At 40.0% G+C, this 21450-nt stretch overlaps 1 protein-coding gene across 1 annotated transcript in view; it reads left to right on the forward strand.

Moving 5' to 3' along the window:
• The first annotated feature begins 3396 nt into the window (after nt 1-3396).
• NPHP3 (nephrocystin 3) overlaps nt 3397-21450 on the forward strand; it is a 54247-nt gene continuing 36193 nt past the window's right edge. Inside the window, exons 1-6 of the mRNA XM_068971902.1 lie at nt 3397-3792; nt 5603-5728; nt 6446-6596; nt 8404-8556; nt 9752-9885; nt 11538-11698. Coding sequence (XP_068828003.1) covers nt 3397-3792; nt 5603-5728; nt 6446-6596; nt 8404-8556; nt 9752-9885; nt 11538-11698 — 1121 coding nt within the window. The remainder of the gene's footprint in view (nt 3793-5602; nt 5729-6445; nt 6597-8403; nt 8557-9751; nt 9886-11537; nt 11699-21450) is intronic.

A 21450-nucleotide genomic window follows, 5' to 3' on the forward strand; every position in this document is an offset into this window, starting at 1 on the left:
AGCAGAGGAATAAAGGAAGGATATACCTATCTGAATGCAGAGTACCAAAGAGAAACAAGGAGAGCTAAGAAAGGCTTCTTAAGAAAACAATGCAAAGAAATAGAGGACAACAATAGAATGAGAAAGTCTAGAGATCTCTTCAAGAAAATTCGAGATACCCAAGGGAACATTTCAAGCAAAAATGGGCACAATAAAGGAAAGAAACAGTACTGACCTAACAGAAGCAGAAGAGGTGGCAAGACTATACAGAACTGTACAAAAAATGTCTTAATGACCCAGATAACCATGATGTTGTGGCCATTCACCTAGAGCCAGACATCCTGGAGTGTGAAGTCAACTGGATCTTAGCAAGCATTACTATGAACAAAGTTAGTGAAGACGACGGAATTCCAGCTGAGCTATTTCAAATCCTAAAAGATGGTGCTGTTAAAGTGCTGCACTCAATATGTCAGCAAATTTGGAAAACTCAGCAGTGGCCACAAGACCAGTAAAGGTCAATTTTTGTTCCAATCTCAAAGACGAGCAATGTCAAAGAATGTTCAAACTACCACACAATCTCATTCATTTCACATGCTAGCAAGGTAAGGCTCAAAATCCTTCAAGCTAAGCTTCAACATTGTGTGAACTGAGAACTTACGGATGTACAAGCTGGATTTAGGAAAGGCAGAGGAACCAGAGAAAAAATCGCCAACATCTGCTGAATTATAGAAAAAGCAAAAGAATTCAAGAAAAAACATCTACTTCTGCTTCATTGACTACGCTAAAGCCTTTGACTACACAGGTCATAATGAACTGTGGAAAATTCAAGAGATGGCAATACCAGACTTTACCTGCCTTCTGAGAAACCTGTATGCAGGTCAGTAAACAGTAGTCAGAACTGGACATGGAACAATGGACTGGTTCCAAATCGGGAAAGGAGTACATCAAGGCTGTCTGTTGTCACCCTGCTTATTTAACTTCTATGCAGAGTACATCATGTGAAATGGCAGGCTGAATGATGCACAAGCTGGAATCAAGATTTCTGGGAGAAATATCAATAATCTCAGATATGCAGATGATACCACTCTAATGGAAGAAAGTGAAGAGGAACTAAAGAGCCTCTTGATGAACGTGAAAAAACAGAAAAAGCTGGCTTAAGACTCAACATTCAAAAAATTAAGATCATGGCTTCTGTTCCTATCACTTCACATCAAAGAGATGGGGGAAAAAAATGGAAACAGTGACATATTTATTTACCTGGGCTCCCAAATCAATGCAGGCTGCATTGGTGACTGCAGCCATGAAATTAAAAGACTTGCTCCTTGGAATAAAAGCTATAACAAATGCAGACAGCATATTAAAAGGAGGTCCTTATAGTCAAAGTTATGGTTTTTTGTAAGATTTGAACCATAAAGAGGGCTGAGCATCAAAGAATTGATGCTTTCGTGTTGTGGTGCTGGAGAAGACTCACGCGAGTACCCCCGAGAGCAAGGAGATCAAACCAGTCAATTCTAAAGGAAATCAACCCTGAATATTCACTGGAAGGACTGATGCTGAAGTGAAGCTTCACTACTTTGGCCATCTGATGGGAAGAGCCAATTTATTGGAAAACACTGTGATATGGGAATGATAAAGGTCAGGAGGAGAAGTGGACGACAGAGGACGAGATGGTTGGATGGTGTAAGAAACGCCATGGGAAGAAGGAACCACCCCTATGGACCATTGAACAGGGCCTTTTATTGGGCGGTCGCTCTCGGGCAGAATTCCCGGGGGCGGGTAAGCAGGAAAGCGAGGGGGGGTCTGTGAAGCAAAAAGAGTCTGCGGGGTAAAGGGAGTCTGTGGAGTCTGCGAGGTGTGAGGGGTGGGGAAGGGGTTTTATAGCCCGGGCCGGGGCTCCCATATAAGGAAGAAAACGCGGGCTCAGCGGTGATTGGTGTTCAAGGGCTCCGTGTTGGTTCCTGATTGGACGGCGAGGGCTTCGTGTCGGCTCCTGATTGGTCGGCTTGGTTGCTGGCCCGTCTCCGGGGTGTGTCTGCAGCGCCCTCTGCCGGGGCATGCCTCAGCACGCCTGACTTTTCCCTGACCTTTCGTCCTGGCCTCGCCCTGACCTTTCAGATGGCAGCACCAATTCAATGGACAAGAGTTTGAGCATGATCCAGGAGATGAAGGACAGGAAGCCTGGTGTGCTGCAGTCCATGGAATCGCAGAGAGTTGGACACTACTGAGCGACTATTACCTGTCCTCCTACCAAGGGTTCCAAACCTGGAGAGGTCAGAAACTTGGCAGAGGGGCAAGAGCACAAGACAGCATAAGCAAGAAGATGACAACCCCACTCTTTCCCTGACTTAAAAGTTTAAAACTGTTCCCCATCTCTTCATGTTTTATGATATGGCTCATAGTGGACCCTTTCCTTTAATGGGTTAAATGTACCATATTCTTCTGAAATGCAGGTCTCCAATGTCCCACGTTGCAAAAAAAAAATTGAACTTTCACTTTGTCTAAGGTGAAACTGGTGGTCCCAGTCTGTAAAACCTAGAAACATTGTCTTGGCTGATACTATGTCTCTCTGGTCATTCCAACTGCAGGCATTCTGAGAGATGCATGCATGCTGCTGCTGCTGCTGCTGCTAAGTCGCTTCAGTAGTGTCTGACTCTGTGCAACACCATAGACGGCAGCCCACCAGGCTCCTCCGTCCCTGGGGTTCTCCAGGCAAGAGCACTGGAGTGGGTTGCCATTAATGAGAGGCATATAGCAGTCGCTCAATAAATTTCTGACTTCCTAACTGCCTTTGGGTTCGATCCTTGGGTCGGGAAGATCCCCTAGAGGAGGAAATGGCAAACCCACTCCAGTATTCTTGCAGGGATAATCCCATGGGCAGAGGAGCCTGGCAGGCTACAGTCCATGGGATCCTAAAGAGTGGGACGCGCGGCTGAGCACACACGCATGCAAACTACCTTCGGAGAGGAGAGCAGCGTCTGGAAAGGCCGTAGCATATAAACTGCAGCAACAGAAGTTGAGCTACAGGGGACCCAGGCCAGAGCTCAGTGTGAGGCACGCACCCGTGGGGAAGTCTTGGCCAGATAGAGGGAACTGTGAGAAGCCTACTTGCGCCCTCCCGTAGGCACTGACAAAGTGCAGTGCCGGGCCAGAGCCACATTCCTGCTGCTCTCCGCGCCATGCCGATCGCTTGCCCAGCAACCCGCGGGCGGGCTCCGCTACGTAGTCCAGCCCAGTCCCGTCCCGCCCCGCCCCATCCGTTCTGCTCCTCTGGCCCCGCCCTGTCCTTCTTGCCCGCCCACTGGCCCGCCCCTCCTTGATATGCTCGCTCCGCCCCTTCCTGCTGCCCCGCCTCGTCTATCTGGTCGTTCCCGCCCCCTCCTCGTACCCTGCTGGCAATTATCAGCGCCAGCCGGCGCCATGGGTACCGCTTCGTCGCTCGTGAGTCCCGCGGGTGGGGAGGTGATCGAGGACACGTATGGGGCGGGCGGCGGCGAGGCCTGCGAGATCCCGGTGGAGGTGAAGCCCAAGGCCCGCCTGCTGCGCAGCTCGTTCCGCCGGGCCGCGGGTGTGGCGGCTGCGGGAGCCGGGCCCGGTTCGCTGCCCCGTGGAGCGGGCGGCGGCGGGCTGCTAGGGGCCAGCTTCAAGTCTACTGGCTCGTCGGTGCCCGAGCTGGAATACGCGGCTGCTGAGTACGAGCGGCTGAAGAAGGAGTACGAGATCTTCCGGGTCAGCAAGAACCAAGAGTTGTTATCCATGGGCCGCCGGGAGGCCAAGCTGGACACGGAGAACAAACGGCTGCGGGCCGAGCTGCAGGTAATGCTGTGCCCGGACACTCACCGGAGATGACCGCGACACCTGGGAACTGAGGCCCGGGGCCGTCTGCCCACCGCCCCGCAGCCGCATGGCGGCACTGCCAACTGGACCCTGAACGCCTGACTTCGTCCCTTGTCCGTCCTGCCTCGTCTCCAAACCAAAAAGTTTTGAAAGTTAAGCAGAAACTGCTCTGCATTTTACTTTGAGAGAACATACTGCCTTGCGGTCTAAACTGATTCTTTAAAAACCACCGGCTCCCCCCACCTCCCCACTTTTTTTTATTTTCTTGTCTTTGGGCCATTCATTCAGACACCTTGAAGCTATTAGCACGGAGCAGCAAATGCTCGGGGCTTCCCTGATAGCTCAGCTGGTAAAGAAAATGTGAAAGTGAAAGTCTCTCAGTCGTGTCCGATTCTTAATAGTCCAAGGAATTCTCAAGGCCAGAATACTGGAGTGGGTAGCTTTATCCCTTCTCCAGGGGATCTTCCCAATCCAGGGATTGAACCCAGGTCTCCCGCATTGCGGGCGGATTTTTTACCAGCTGAGCCACAAGAGAAGCCCAAGAATACTCGAGGGGGTAGCCTATCCCTCCTCCAGGGGACCTTCCTGACCCAGGAATCGAACTGGAGTCTCCTGCACTGCAGGTGGATTCTTTACCAACTGAGCTATCAGAGAAGCCCTGGTAAAGAATCCGCCTGCAATGCAGGAACCCCTGGCTGGATCCCTAGGTCGGGAAGATCCCCTGGAGGAGGGTATGGCAACCCACTCCAGGATTCTGGCCTGGGAATCTCCATGTACAAAGGAGCCTGGCGGGCTATAGTTCATAGGGTCGCAAAGGGTCGGACACGACTCAGCGACTAAACACAGAGCAGCACCAAATGCTAATCTCCAGGGAAGTAGGTCTGCCAGGACCACACAGATACACAAAAGACTTTGGTGACATCCTGTTGAGGCAGCTCATCAAACCCTTCGTAGGTGTTTAAAACCCTGCCCCCCCAAATGCAATTGCAACCGGACAGAGTGCACAGGGGTGACAAATGTTCCAGTCCCAGGTTATTTCTGTTACCAATCCTGATTTCTTATGTAACCTTTTTTCTTCCTTTTTCATATACCTAGGCATTTAAAACACACACACACACACACCCTATATTTATTTTATCCATTCAGTCAGACATTTACTGAAGACCTGCAGTGTATCAGCCTTGGAGCTAGCAAGAGGAGTGAGACATGGAGCCGAGGAGTGCACAGTCTCACAGAAATAATTATCCTTCAGGTTAAACCTTATAAATTGTGATTTTGTTCTCTTAAAGGTGGGAAAACTGAGTTGTAGTGAAGATTCAGAACTGGTGCAGTATTTCAAAGAAAAAGTATTAATTTCCATTGAAACCTTTATGTTGAATAGCTTTATTTATAATTCAAGCACATTTGCAGGTTTTTTTCCCCATTATATGTTTGAATAGAATGGCAGTATGCAGTTCTTGATAACTGGTGAAAAACTAGACTGTTGATATTCTGAGATATGTAATATGTATATGAGAGTGTTGGTTGTTCAGTCATGCCTGACTACCCCATGGACTATAGCCTGCCAGGCTCCTCTGACCATGGAATTCTCCAGGCAGGAATACTGGAGTGGGTTGCCGTTTCCTTCTCCACGGAATCGTCCGGACCCAGGGATCGAACCCAGGTCTTCCCACACTGCAGGCAGATTTTTTACCTCCTGAGCCAGAAGGGAAGCCCAATATGCATATAACATAATGTAAAATTTGGGAGGCATGCTATTTTTTAGAAATAACAAGGTAAAATATTCCAGGCACTTCAAAAAACTTACCAGAAGATACTTCGGGAAAAGGAAGGTGCTTTAGAAGCAAAATACCAAGCAATGGAGAGAGCAGCTACATTTGAACATGACAGAGACAAAGTTAAGAGGCAATTTAAGGTAAATTTCATGCATCTTTATCCCCAAAGTGACAGGGAATAAAGCAATATATTTTAAGATTTCATATAATACTGTGATGAGTAAATAGAAGTAAATGATGTAGGAGTCATGAAAGGTATAAGAGCTAAAGTCTTATAAAAAGTAAATACTTTTTACTTTTGAAGTATTTGAGTTGGACCAGGTAAACTTGAGATAATTTCAAAGAAAAGGTATAAAAGTGAACATTTTAGTCGGGGGGTGGGGGAGGGGAAGGAAAGTGTTTGTATTAGGGGAGAGCATGTAGACATATTTGGGGATGTGTCCTTTGGGAGGGCATTACTGGCAATAAGTGTGCATGCTAAGTCAGTCCAGTCGTGTCCGACTCTGACCCTATGGACTGTAGCCCACCAGGCTCCTCACTCCATGGTGTTCTCCCGTCAAGAATACTGGAGTGGGTAGCCGTGCCCTCCTCCAGGAGGACAATAAGTGGGAGGGGGGCAAATTTGCTAAACATCAGGTAGCACACATGGTAGCTCCACACCTTAGATATATCCTCCTGGAATTCCATTGGGTTCCAGTTACAAAACAGTGACAGAGAGGTATTCGCCTTACAAAAGAGGGAGATCAAGTACCAAATGAATATTGATTTTATGAATGAAAGAATTTTCCCTTAAAAGTTGATGATATCACTTTTTGCTTATGGAAAAGGATTTCAAAATTAAAATATATCTTTTAAAGATTTTTAGGGAGACCAAGGAAAATGAAATTCAGGATTTATTGAGGGCCAAGCGAGAGTTGGAGAGCAAACTTCAGAGGCTACAGGCTCAGGGGATCCATGTATTTGATCCTGGAGAATCTGATTCAGATGACAACTGTACAGATGTTACTGGTAAGTTTATTTCCTATTTATAATGTTTTGAGATATCAAAATATTAATAGGTATAATGATTGTAGAGCCAACTTTGAATCCTTGTACTGATAAGTAATTGCTCTTACAAATAGAGTTGCTCTTTCTTTCTCATGTTATAACAGGTCTTTTCTGTAGAAGTCTATGGTGTAGAAGCTGAGGTCCCTTCTATTTTGTTGCTCTGCCAACCTTAACCCATAGCTGTTCTCTCTCTGGTCTAAGATGGCCCCTCCAAGTCCCAGCACATCTACAATTTAGCTAGAGGGAATGGGGGAATACATTACTTTCCTTGAAAGCACAATCTGAAAGATAATACACATTACTCCTACTCAAACCCCATCGGCCTATACCTTCCTCAAACCCCATGCAGGCCTATACCTTCCTCTACCTAGGAAGATGGGAAAGGGTAATTATTAGTAGGAGAGCCATGTGTGCATGTAAAGTTTGGGGTTGTGTCATTAAAGAAAGGAGAGAATGGATGTTGGACAACAGTTAGTAGTCTGTCACATTTTCCCACATAATGGATGTATTCTTGCAGCTCTCAGAATATCTACATAATGTTTCATCAAGTGGTTTCCAATACAGTTTTTTGAAATATTTTAAAGTTTTTGTTTTATAATTAAACATATTAAATGTCTTTCTAGAAATAAGGAAAAACTCAGAATCATAGAATGAAAATGTCCACTATGTTAATAGGAAATAATAATGAAGTGTGATTGACATTGAACAATATTCTATTTTAACTGTAGTGGGAAGATGCGGTCACTCTCCTATTTACAAAAAAACTGTAATTATATTCTTCCAAATTAATGTATTTTGGAGTAAAATATGGCAATTGATAATCCCCTCTTAATTTGCATTTTAGTACCATTGAAATTTGACCAGCATTCTGAGACTTTTATTACTAACTTTTGAGGAAAGAAAGGTGAAGAGATTCTTAATGACTTATTATGACTAAGACATTAGTCTTAGCAGTTATTTCAGTGTTGACATATGTTAAAATATAGTGTTTCAAAACTATTATATTCTAATTCTCTTGGCAAGTTAGTAAAAACAAGTTAATATTTTCTCCTAGGTCTTTTTTCCTATTTTGATATAAACATGAAGAAGGAATGCTTGAGGGAATATTGCTCATTATTTGTCACCTACAAATAAAAATCAGTTTTGCCAGAGATTGTCACCCAAATACCAGTTTACTTAAGTTTAGTCAAGGACTCCATGTTATAGCAAATATTCCTTATTTTAAAAATGTTTGTTAGTAAGTACTCATCAATTCAGACATTAATTTTGTTCCTCTGGGAGGTTAAAGAGAATGTACTCTTTACAGCTTTGGCTCATATCCTAGTGAATTACCAATATAAATTACTGGTGTGCCAGTAATAGTCTTCCTTTGAAATTCATCCCTTCAAATTTTATACTGATACCTAAATCATATGGTTAGAAAAGTTTTTTAGAAATTTTTGTTGGGGAGCATTTTTAATTCCTCTCTCTGTTATTATAATTTCTTTGGTTATTATATTCCTAATTTCTTTTCATCTTTCTCTCTTTAATCCCCCTTTTAAGATTGAGATAACCAAAACTGTGTTAACTACCACCTTAGAACATGCCAGAAGTTGGTGGCAAAGTACTTTCAGAATTATTCTTTTGATTTTGAAATCAAAGTGTTAATATTTGTTGTATTTATGATCTTATAGTACTTTTTTGGATTACAAATCCTGTTGAGTATATTTGATAAGGTTTTGAAGTTTCAGTATTATTTGGTTTTCATCAGATGAAATCTGCTTTACAGCTGCTGGAACCCAGTGCGAATATTGGACTGGTGGAGCCTTGGGAAGTGAGCCTTCCATAGGGAGTATGATCCAGCTTCAGCAATCCTTCCGGGGCCCTGAGTTTGCCCACAGTTCTATAGACGTGGAAGGACCGTTTGCTAATGTCAACAGAGGTAAATGGCTAATGGTAATCAGCCATTTGCTAATTAGCTTAGTTAATGGTAATGATTGTTTGTGTACTGCAGTCTTGTGCTGGGAGAACTGCCATCAGCAGAGCGTAAGACTTGTTTTCTGGGTGTCTTCCACTGTCAGGCCAGTATGTTCTGGTACTTGTCACTGACCAGAAAGGATGAAGTTACATAATTCATGTCAGGATCAGATGGTGTCCCCCAGCCTGACTGACCAATGAGTTCTACTAACTGAAATTTTGGTCTGGATTCTCAGGCATTTTAGTTGAGTAGTGAGAGTTTACTGTAGATCAGCTGAAACACAGTGGTTTTCAGTCTTTTCTTTTGCATCTTTGATGGTGTTGAAAAGTTGTGTGTGCCTGTGTGCTAAGTCACTTCAGTCACATGTGCACCCTATGGACTGCAGCTTGGCAGACTCCTCTGTGCATGGGATTCTCCAGGCAAGAATACTGTAGTGGGTTGCCACACCCTCCTCTAGGGGATCTTCCTGATCCAGGGATCGAGCCTGCGTCTCTTATGTCTCCTGCACTGGCAGGCAGGTTCTTTACCACTAGCACCATCTGGGAAGTCCAGTTTTACTCATTATCTTTGTATAATTTGGTATTCAAAACAGCTCTTAAGATCTGTTCAGAATTTCAGTACCACAGTTGACCTGAGATATTATAGCTCCGTTCTTTTCTTAAAACTATGAAATTATTTATCTATTAGCAAAATGAAAATTATTTTTAAAATAATGCATTTTCAATTAGTCGAATACGTCTTGAAATATTCATTCTCACTATCTTTAGGTTACTTTTCATTTTATACCACTCTTAAACTTTCTTTTTGACTCAGCATATTTCAAGAATAATAAGTAAAACCAGTCTGGGAATGTAGGCCTTCCTCAAGTTACAAACTAACTGAACAGCCCATGTGGCCTAGTTCCCTGACATTTGACTGGAGCCATGGCTACCTCAGCAGAGACCACTGGTGACTGTGATTGCTTTAAACCCCAGGATAGAATTTGAGATTAGAGAACTGATTGCCTTTTAATATGTTATTCTAGAAGTTATGTCAGTGTTACAAGTGAGATAAGATCTCATTCTACAATGCCAGTTGTGTTTTTTCAGACTTTCAGACATCTTATCATATGGTCTTCTAATAATTCTTTTGGGGAACTTATGAGAAATTTTATTTTCAGATGACTGGGATATTGCTGTGGCTAGTTTATTACAAGTTACCCCCTTGTTTTCACATTCTCTATGGAGTAACACTGTCAGATGTTACCTCATCCATACCGATGAAACCCAGCCTGAAATGGATCTTTTCCTTAAGGTGAGGACATTTATAAATTTTGTATTCACTGATTTAAAATAGAAGTTAATATTGTATTCTGGTTATGATACTACTGCATCTGAACCAGGTAGTTTACTACATACAAGATTACATCTTAAAGAGTAGGAGGCATCTTGGGCTTTTCTTAAGAAAATGTCTTAGTATTTTCAGTATATTCAAATTAAGTCCTTGGAACTTTATGCTTTTGAATGCTTCATTACACATTCTCCACAGTGTTTAGCTGTGCCTGCTTTAGTTAATCTCTGCCAGCCCTATTCTTGAATCTGTTTCAGATTATAACAAAATGTAATCCTTGTCATGATTTTCAATTTTTCACAGCAGCCATTGGGGTTAATCTAAGGCAGGGGTCAGCAAACAAAAGCCTGTTGGCCAAATCTGGCCTGAAGTCTGTTACTGTGTAACCTAGAGCTAAGATTGGTTTCTGTGTTTTTAAATGATTGAAAGAGAAATCAGAAGAAGAATATTTTGATGTGAAAATCATATGAAATTCAAATTTTGTTGTCTACAAATTTTTATTAGAACACAGCCACACACAACATATTGTCTCTGGTTGCTTCACATTAATGGCAGAATAAAATTATAGTGGCACCTAAATGCACCACAGAAACCTCTGCCCAAACAGGCAGCTTCTTAAACTATTATTAATTTGCCATCTGGCTCTTCGCAGAAAAGTTCACCAGTTACCTTTCTAACTGAATTTTCAATAAATATGTGTGGCACATGCAATACCTTCAATATTAACATCCTCTGGATTGTTGATTAATAAGTCCATTTAGCTTTCCTTTTTGATATTACTCTATTTTGGTAAACAGACACAGTATTTTGAAAACCAAAGCTTCTACTCACTAACTGAGTATACATTATTCCCAAATACATGTTGAGGGAATTACTAATTTATTGCATAGTAATAATCAACATTACTAAGTAAGTTAATTGGTTATCAGTTCAGTCACTCAGTCGTGTCCGACTGTTTGTGACCCCGTGGACTGCAGCACACCCGGCCTCCCTGTCCATCACCAGCTCCCGGAGTTTACTCAAACTCATGTCCATCGAGTCGCTGATGACATCCAACCATCTCATCCTCTGTCGTCCCCTTCTCTCGCCTTCAATCTTTCCCAACATCAGAGTCTTTTCAAATGAGTCAGCTCTTTGATAATTTGTAATAGACCAGCATATTTTTATTTTATATCTGTTTGCTTTAGTGTTCATGGCAGACACTTTTTACTATATAAATTCATGGGTTTATGTTTGTCACCCTGTAACAATAAATAGAAGTTATTTGTAAGAATAATAATAAAAATATATACCACAGCAAAACAACTTAATACTGTACTCCTGTTGTTTTAAGTTTTATTATGAGATAAATCATTTTCTGAACTAGGAAACAGCCAAGCTGCTAAGCTATTACTATTTTCAATTTATAAAGAAGTTTGCCTTTCCTCTTAAAGGTTTTTTTAAATGTGATTATGATATTTTTAGTTTTAAATCAGAGAATATCCAACATAACTTGTGATAAAGCATGTTTTTTTATTTTAAGTAGTATGAAGCTGACTAGATCTTCAGTTAAATAAGCTGTGCTATCTTTGAATTTGCACGTGAAAGATATTTGCTATGTTTCAATTTGTTTTTAGGATTACTCACCTAAACTTAAGAGAATGTGTGAGACAATGGGATACTTTTTCCATGCTGTGTATTTTCCAATAGATATTGAAAATCAATACCTCGCTGTAAGAAAATGGGAAATTGAGAAAAGTTCATTAGTTATCTTATTCATTCATTTAACCTTACCAAGGTAAGCTGAAAATTCTATAATTTATTATAGGGGTTAAATTTGTAAATAGAATTAAGTTTGCCAAATGAACTTGAAACATAAGTTCTAATTGCATTCTTGTTTTTTTAACTTATATATTTTTTAATCGAATGATAATTGCTTTACAGAATTTTGCTGTTTTCCATCAAACCTCAACATGAATCAGCCTTAGGTATACGTATATCCCCTCCCTTTTGAACCTCCCTCCCATCTCCCTCACATCCCACCCCTCTAGGTTGATACAGAGCCCCTGTGTGAGTTTCCTGAAACATACAGCAAATTCCCATAGGCTATCTATTTTATATATGGTAAAATAAGTTTCCATGTTACTCTCTCCATACATCTCATCCTCTTCTCCCCTCTCCCCTTGTCCATAAGTCTATTCTCTATGTCTCTTTCTCCACTGCTGCCCTGCAAATAAATTCTTCAGTACCATTTTCCTAGATTCTATATATATGCATTAGTATACAATATTTATCTTTATCTTTCTGACTTACTTCACTCTGTATTATAGGCTCTAGGTTCATTCACTTCATTAGAACTGACTCAAATGTGTTCCTTTTTATTGCTGAGTAATTTCAATTGTGTTATATTTAGAAGAAGTAATGGATGCTTCTTTATCCATTCATCTGTCGATGAATATCTAGGTTGCTTCCATGTTCTAGCTATTGTAAATAGTGCTGCAGTGAACAATGGGATACATACGTCCTTTTCAGTTTTGGTTTCCTTAGGGTTTATGGGTAGGAGTGGGATTGCTGGGTTATATGGTGGCTTTATTCCTAGTCGTCTAAGGAATCTCCATACCATCTTCTGTAGTGGTTATATCAATTTACATTCCCACCAACAGTGTAAGAATGTTCCCTTTTCTCCACTCCCTCTCCAGCATTTATTATTTGTAGGCTTTCTGATGATGGCCATTTGACCAGTGTAAGGAGATATCTCATTGTAGTTTTGATTTGCTTTTCTCTAATAATGAGTGATGTTGAGCATCTTTTCATGTGTTTGTTAGCCATCTGTATGTCTTCTTTGGAGAAATGTCTCTTTAGATCTTTTTCCCACTTTTTGATTGGGTTGTTTGTTTTTCTGGTATTGAGTTGTATGAGCTACTTGTATATTTTGGAAATTAATCCTTTGTCAGTTGTTTCCTTTGCTGTTATTTTCTCCCATTCTGATGGTTGTCTTTTCACCTTGCTTATAGTTTCCTTTGCTGTGCAAAAGCTTTTAAGTTTAATCAGGTCCCACTTGTTTATTTTTGTTTTTATTTCCATTACTCTAGGAGGTGGGTCATAGAGGATCTTGCTTTGATTTATGTCATTGAGTGTTGTGGCTGTGTTTTCCTCTAAGAGATTTATAGTTTCTGATCTTACATTTAGGTCTTTAATCCATTTTGAGTTTATCTTTGTGTATGGTGTTAGGAAGTGTTCTAATTTCAGTCTTTTACATGTAGCTGTCCCATTTTCCCAGCACCATTTATTGAAGAGGCTGTCTTTGCCCCATTGTATATTCTTATCTCCTTTGTCAAAAATAAGGTACCCATACATGTGTGGGTTCATTTCTGGGCTTTCTATCTTGTTCTGTTGGTCTATATTTCTGTTTTTGTGCCGGTACCATACTGTCTTGATGACTGTAGCTTTGTAGTATAACCTGAAGTCAGGAAGGTTGGCTCCTCCAGCTCCATTCTTCTTTCTCAAGACTGCTTTGGCTATTTGGGGTCTTTTATGTTTCCATATGAATTGTGAAGTTTTTTGTTCTAGTTCTGTGAATGATGCCATTGGCAATTTGATAGGGATCACATTGAATCTGTGGATTGCATTTGATAGTATAGTCAATATTGATTCTTCCGTCCCAGGAACATGGAATATCTCTCTATCTGTTTATGTCATCTTTGATTTCTTTCATCAGTGTCTTATAATTGTTGGTGTACACTTCTTTTGTCTCTAGGTAAGTTTATTCCTAGATATTTTATTATTTTGTTGCAATGGTGAATAAGATTGATTCCTTAATTTCTCTTTCTGATTTTTCATTGTTAGTATATAGAAATGCAAGTGATTTCTGTGTATTGGTTTTGTATCCTGTGACATTGCTAAATTCACTGATTAGCTCTAGTAATTTTCTGATGGTATCTTTGGGTTTTTTATGTACAGTATCATGTCATCTGCAAACAGTGAGAGCTTTACTTCTTTTCTGATATGGATTCTTTTCATTTCTTTTTCTTCTCTGATGGCTGTAGCTAGGACTTCTGAAACGATGTTGAATAATAGTGGTGAAAGTGGACACCTTGTCTTGTTCCTGATTTTAGGGGGAATGCTTTCAGTTTTTCACCGTTGAGAATAATGTTTGCTGTAGGCTTATCATATATGGATTTTACTATGTTGAGGTAGGCTCCTTCTATGCCTATTGTTTGAAGAGTTTTAATCATAAATGGGTGCTGAATTTTGTCAAAGGCTTTTTATGCATCTATTGAGATTATCATATGGTTTTTATCTTTCAATTGGTTAATATGGTTTATCACATTGATTTGTGTGTATTGAAGAATCCTTGCATCCCTGGAATAAACCCACCTTGATCATGGTGTATGAGCTTTTTAATATGTTGCTGAATTCTGTTTCCTAAGTTTTGTTGAGTATTTTTGCATCTATGTTCATCAGTGATATTGGCCTGTATTTTTCTTTTTTGGGGGGTTGTCTTTGTCTGGTTTTGGTATCAGGGTGATGTTGGCCTCATAGAATGAGTTTGGAAGTCTTCCTCTGCTATTTTTTGAAAGGGTTTTAGAAGGAAAGGCATTAATGCTTCTCTGAATGTTTGATAGAATTCTCCTGTGAAACCATCTGGTCCTGGGCTTTTGTTTTTTGGGAGATTTTTTAATCCCAGTTTCAATTTCAGTGCTTGCAATTGGCTTGTTCATAATTTCTGTTTCTGTTCCAAGAATCTGTCTATTTCTTCCAGGTTATCCATTTTATTGCCATATAGTTGTTCATAATAGTCTCTATAATTCTTTGCATTTCATTTCTAATTTTGTTAATTTGATTCTTCTCTCTTTTGTTCTTGATGAGTCTGGCTAAAGGTTTGTCAATTATGGTTATCTTCTCAAAGAACCAGCTTTTAGTTTTATTAATCTTTACTATTGTTTCTTTCATTCCTTTCTCATTTATTTCTGCTCTGATCTTTATCATTCCTTTCCTTCTGCTATGTTTGGGTTTTTTGTTTTTTTTTTTGGTTCTTTTCCCAGTTGTTTTAGGTGTAGAGTTAGGTTGCCTATTCAATGTTTTTCTTGTTTCTTGAGGCAGGATTATATTGCTATAAATTTTCCTCTTAGAACTGCTTTTGCTGCATCCCATAGGTTTTGAGTTGTCATGTTTTCACTGTCATTTGAATCTAGAAATTTTTTGATTTCCCTTTTGATTTCTTCAGTAACTGTTGGTTATTTAGAAACATTTAATCTTCATGTGTTTGTATGTTTTACTTTTTTTTTTCTTGTATATCTAGTCTCATAGCATTGTGGTCAGGATGCTTGATATGACTTCAGTTTTCTTAAATTTACTGAGGTTTGATTTGTGACCCAATATGTGGTCTATCGTGGAGAATGTTCCATGTGCAGTTGAGAAGAAGGTGTATTCTTCTGCATTTGGATGGACTGTCCTAAAGATATCAATAAGATCCATCTCATCTAATGTATCATTTAAGGCATGTTTCCTTATTAATTTTCTGTTTTGATGATCTGTCCATTCTTGAGAGTGGGGTGTTAAAGTCTCCTACAATAGTAACCGTATTGTATTATAGTCAGTTTCGCCTTTTATGTGTTAATGTTTGTCTTACATACTGAGGTGCTCCTATGTTGGGTGCATAGATATTTACAACTGTTATGTCTTCCTCTTGGATTGACCCCTTGATCATTATGTAGTGTCCTTCCTTATCTCTTGTAATATTCTTTATTTTAAATTCTATTTTGTGTGATATGAGGATGTTACTCCAGCTTTCTTTTGTTTTCCTTTTGCATGGAAAATATTTTTCCATCCTCTCAGTTTCAGTCTATATGTGTCTTTATGTCTGAAATGGGTTTCTTGTAAACAGCATATAAATGGGTCTTGTTTTTGTATCCATTCAGCCAGTCTGATGGATTGGAATACTTAATCCATTTACACTAAAGTAATTATTGATATATATATATTCCTATTGCCATTTTCTTAATTTTTTGTGGTTTTATTTTGCAGATCTTTTTCTTCTCTTGTATTTCTTGACTATATACGTCCCTTTAACATTTGTTTAAAACTGGTTTGTTGGTACTAAATTCTCTTAACTTTTGGTTGTCTGAAAAGCTTTGGATTTCTCCATCAGTTTTGAAAGAGATCCTTGCTGGGTAATCTTTGTTGTAGATTTTTCCTTTTTCAGTACTTTTAATATATCCTGCCATTCCCTTCTGGCCTGCAGAGTTTCTGCTGAAAGATCAATTGTTAAACATATGGGGTTTCCTTGTATGTTACTTGTTGCTTTTCCCTTGCTGATTTTAATATTTTTTTCTTTGTGTTTAATCTTTGTTACTTTGATTAGTGTGTGTCTTGGCGTGTTTCTCCATGGATTTATCCTGTATGGGACTCTTTGCACCTCTTGGACTTGACTGACAAACCCTTTCCATGTTGGAGAAATTTTCAACACTAATCTCTTCAAAAATTTTCTCATACCCTTTCTTTTTCTCGTCTTCTTCTGGAACCCCTGTAATTTGAATGTTAATGTGTTTGATATTGTCCCAGAGGTCTCTGAGACTACCCTCGGTTCTTTTTATTCTTTTTGCTTTATTCTGCTCTTCAGAAGTTATTTCCACCATTTTATCTTCTAGCGTGCTGATTCCTTCTTCTGCTTCAGATATTCTGCTATTGATTCCTTCTATTTTTAATTTCAGTAATTGTGTTGTTTGTCTCTGTATCTTTATTCTTTAATTCTTCTAGGTCTTTGTTAATTGATTCTTGCATTTTCTCTTCTGTTTTCAAAGTTTTTGATCATCTTTACTATCATTATTCTGAATTGTTTTTCAGCTAGTTTGCCTGTTTCCTCTTCACTTATCTGGACTTCTGTGTTTCTAGGTTGTTCCTTCATTTGTGTATTATTTTTCTTCCTTTTCATTATTTTTATTTAAACTTACTGTGTTTGAGGTCTCCTTTCCCCAGGCTTCAAGGTTGAATTCTTTCTTCCTTTTGGTTTCTGCCCCACTATGGTTGGTGCAGTGGTTTGTGTAAGATTTGTATAGGGTGAGATTTATGGGAAGTTTCTTTTGTTTGTTTGTATTTCGTCTGATGGGCAAGGCTGAGTGAGGTGGTAATCCTGTCTGCTGATGACTGGGTTTGTATTTTTGTTTGTTGTTTGGATGAGGTGTCCTTCGTAGGGTCCTACTGGTGGTTGGGTGATGCTGGGTCTTGTATTCAAGTGGTTTCCTTTGCAGGAGTTCTCACTATTTGATACTCCAGAGGGTTAGTTCTCTGGTGGTCTAGGGTCTTGGAATCAGTGCTCCCACTCGAAAGGCTCAGGGCTTGATCTCTGGTCAGGATCAAAGATTCCACAAGTGGCTTATTATGGCATTAAGTGAGATTAAAACAAATACCCAAAAACAAGAAACCAAAGATGAACCCCAGATAAATGGCAGTTACAAAGTCAGGCAAATAATAATTAAAATAATGGAATATACACATATACATATATACCCATAAGCAAAATCAAAACAGTCCAAGAACAATAAAGTTCAATAGATTGACCAAGCAAACAAAGAAAACAAAAATTATATCTAACGGTTAAGAACTAAGCTAACTAAAGCACAAACTAGAAAACAAAACTAAAGCAAGGTGCCAAGTGGGGAATCAAGCAATGAAAATAAAACTAACAAATATGTTGAGAGGAAAGGAAAGAAAGAATAGACATGCAAAGTTAAATAGAGGTAGATAAAGGAGACTTATATACACTAAAGCTTAACTTCAATGTGCAAAGAACAGTAGGAAAAGCAAGCAAAGAATAAATGTAGGAAAATAATAATAGGTTTAAAAAAACTAATATTAAAAAAGGAGAAAAGGAGGAGCAAAAGAAAAAAGAAGAGAGAAAAAAAAGGAAAACTCCACAGAACTGCAAAAGCCCAACATAGAAGCCGAGGTTTATAACAAGGAAAATCATGATTGAAAACAAAAAATCAAAAGCTTAATTAGATTTCATGATGCCAATAAAATCAACAACTACAACAGGATGGGTTGAGGGGAAAGAACAGAAAAGGAGACAAAGGAAAAAGAAAAAAAATCCAAAAGAAAGTACCGAACAAGTTAAAACATAAGAATAATAAATGTTTTTCTTGAGTCACTGCTGTTAAGATCCTTTCCCTCACTGGGAGTCACAGCCCACCTCACCTCCCTAGGATACCCTCCAACACTGTGCTGGTCTCTGGACCTGCTGTGGGGGCAGCTCAGATTCTAATCTGGTTTTATTCCTGTGTGTTCTTGCCTCCAGTGTCCACAGCTATCAGAACCAGTGTGTTTTCTTTTGTGGGAGCTCTCAATGTCCTTTTATACATTCCATAGACACAGTCTGCCTAGTTGTTCATGTGAATTTAATCTGCAACTTGTACAGCTAGTGGGAAGGTTTTGGGTCTTCTTCCTTAGGCACCCTGCCCCTGAGTTTCAATTGTGGTTTTATTTCCACCTCTCTGGGTCGTCCACTGGGGTTTGCTTCTGAGGCTGCCCTGGAGGACTTGGGTCTGTCCCAGAGAGGGCGAGTTGCAGAGGTGGTACAACTGCTTGGGTTGCAGGGGTTCCGGCAGCACCAGGTACTCATGGGAGTTGGCAGCTAGGGCAGCAGGAAATACAGTTTTCTAGAAGAGTGCAACCAGTAATGGCCACAATACTCCAGTATTCTTGCCTGGAGAGCCCCGCTGATAGAGAAGCCTGGCAGGCCATAGTGCACAGGGTCGCAAAGAGTTGGATATAACCAAAGCAACCCCGTGTGCATAGAGGCAAGACTTTTGTTTTGCTTGTGGCAGCTCTGCCCACATGAGGGTTTAGCATGAAAGTGGTGCAGATGCTTGGTTTGCAGGGACTTGGCAGTGCCAAGTGTGCAGGTTCACAAACTGCCTTCGCTGCCGGAGTTATGGCCCTATCAGAGTCTTTTTTCAAGCCTCTGGTAGCTGGCAATCAGAAGGCCTCTTTGGCTAGTCTTTCTCTGTAGCTCCACCCATTCAGACACTTAGAGGGCTCCCTTGCCTAGGGTCCTTCTCTGTAGTTCAGTGCGTCAGGTACATAGAGGCTGGGGTCCTACTCTGTAGATTGGTGAGTCAGGCACTTAAACAGTCACCCTGGGTGGCGTCCTACTCTAGTTCGGGTGTGTCAGGGGCTGGGTGGGCCATTCTCTCTATTGTTCATCTGCTGATGCTGGCTGTGGGAGAGAGGCTATGATGATGGCTCTACCCCCTACACGTGACTCAGTAGTATTGCCTTGCTTCCATGGCTGCCTGGCTGCCTGGCTTTCCTTCACAGGCGTTTCCCACCACGATCTCCTCCCTCACATCCACTCAGTCCATCTGTCTGCAGTCAACAGCATTCCTCACCCTAGGCTTGCTCCACAGTTCCTAAATTCCAGCTCTCAGCCGTTGCACCTTCTAGGGGACCTGCGTCCTTGTCCAGGATGCATATGGCTGTGGCAAGGACTGTCTGATTCTCATTGCATTTAGGCCGCCACAGATCAGCTGGTTCACTCTCATAGATGTTTCTCCTCTGACTCAGACAGTTGCCCCAGTGTGTGGACTGGACCCCTGCTTCAGTTCCCCCACCCACTGCAGGCAGTGCCAGTCCTACCAACATTCCTGTTTTTCCTCCTAGTTCCTTCATCCTACTGAGTTTTTGTGTGGTTCTGTATATGCTTTTCTGGTGGTCTGGTACTCCTGTCTGCTCTCAGCTTACGTTCTGCACACACTTCTGTGTCTGGAGGTGTATTCCTGATGTGTCCGTGGAGAGAGATGTATGCCACATCCACCTACTCCTCTGCTATCTTGTTCTCGCTTTCTAATTGCATTCTTATAATCAAAGACAATCCTTGAAATTTAAAAAATTCTATGACTTTTCATACTTAAATGTTAATAAAAAGTTTCACACTGTTAGGCTTGTTTTTGATAGATTATAAGATTAACTTCATTAATGTAAGATCATTTTAATCAGGGGTTAGCAAACCGTGGCCCCTCAAGTCAAATCCAGTCAGTCACCTGTTTGTATAAATAAAACTTTATTGGAACACAGATACGTTCCTTTATTTGTGTATTGTCTACAGCTGCTTTCACAGTGTACCACCGGTACTGATTATTTCAGCAGAGACAGTGTGTCCTGCAAAGCCTAGAATGTTGGCTAGCTGACTTCACAGAAAAGGGTGGTAACCCCTGATTTCAGTAATTAGCATTAACCTTCATTATTTTCTTGGTTCAGATACAGATTGAGAGGCACTTGAACACTTGTAGAAGTGTTAAATCATACTTTTAATTTGCTGAGGAGGTAACTACTTAAATCCAGTAAAGTGAGCGGTTTTCTTATAATGTGAATATAATCACACCAATGAATCTAATCTGCAAACAAAGTTGTTCTTTTTTTTTTTTTTAACCAGTTAGATATATAGATAGAAGACAGAATAGGATAGATAGAAGGTAAAATAAGGGGTGAAGTTTTCTTTCTATACTTTCTTTCTGATTGGATTTAATCCTTCCAAAGCATTTTTTTCTCTTTTTATTGAGGACGAACTCTGACTTTAACTATGTATGGAAGTGTTTGGAGCCCTAAGCTTTACTAGAGACTCTGCAGTATAAGCCATCCTTGATCCTTAGGACTATAGAGTATAGTCTGGATAGCCAGAGGCTGGGTGGCCGGGGAACCACCTGGTCAAGGAACCTCTTCCCAAAATAAGATTGAGGATTCCTTCAACTGGATTTCCTCCAGTTGGAGTTCTTTACCTCCCCTCCCTGTTTTCCTTTCTTGTTTTGTTTTTATATTTATTAAGAATATATCCTGTTTTATATTTAACATCTGGGTAATATTTTATCTCAGACAGTGGTATATGTCATTTGTTGTTTTTCTCGTTAATTCTTTAATCTTTGCAACCATGTTTTTTTTCAGTTTTCCTCTTTGTTTTTTCTTCTGTTTTATATTAGGGCTGGTATTTTAGTTTTTTAATGAAAATTCTGAATCGTATAATGGCTTTCCCTTGTATACACACACGTATTTGCCTCCCTAGACAAACTTTGACTTAATGCCTTTTAGAAAGGGAAATTGTTTATAGTTTTCCTTGTGATACAGAAAATGCTAATAGTCTATAAGATTTCTAGAATTTAAATAGGAATAGTACAAACTATAGTTATAGTTATAGTACATTGTAACAGAATTTCTTTTTAACCTTTACCTTGGTCAAGATTTTTACTGGCTGCCTAGCCTTTCTCATTTGCCTCTGGATCTTTCTTACAGTGTATCTGGGGTATAAGGATTCAGATCATTTATTGTATGAGTAAAGGCTAAAGAACTAGAGAAGAGAAAATCTTGAAGCCTTGAGGCTGATAATATTTGTGTTTTAACTTGAGAATTATATAATTGTAAATGGAATTAGGTTTTCCATTTATTTGCAAAGTCTTATGAGTCTGGTCGATTATTTTGAGCAATGTTTAACAGTATTTTTGAGAAGTTTTTTTAAAAAAATTATATTTAAATAAAGTTATGTATGATTTTAAATTTAAT

The sequence above is a fragment of the Capricornis sumatraensis genome, chromosome 1 (genome assembly GCF_032405125.1).
Source record: "Capricornis sumatraensis isolate serow.1 chromosome 1, serow.2, whole genome shotgun sequence".
Classification (NCBI taxonomy): domain Eukaryota; kingdom Metazoa; phylum Chordata; class Mammalia; order Artiodactyla; family Bovidae; genus Capricornis; species Capricornis sumatraensis.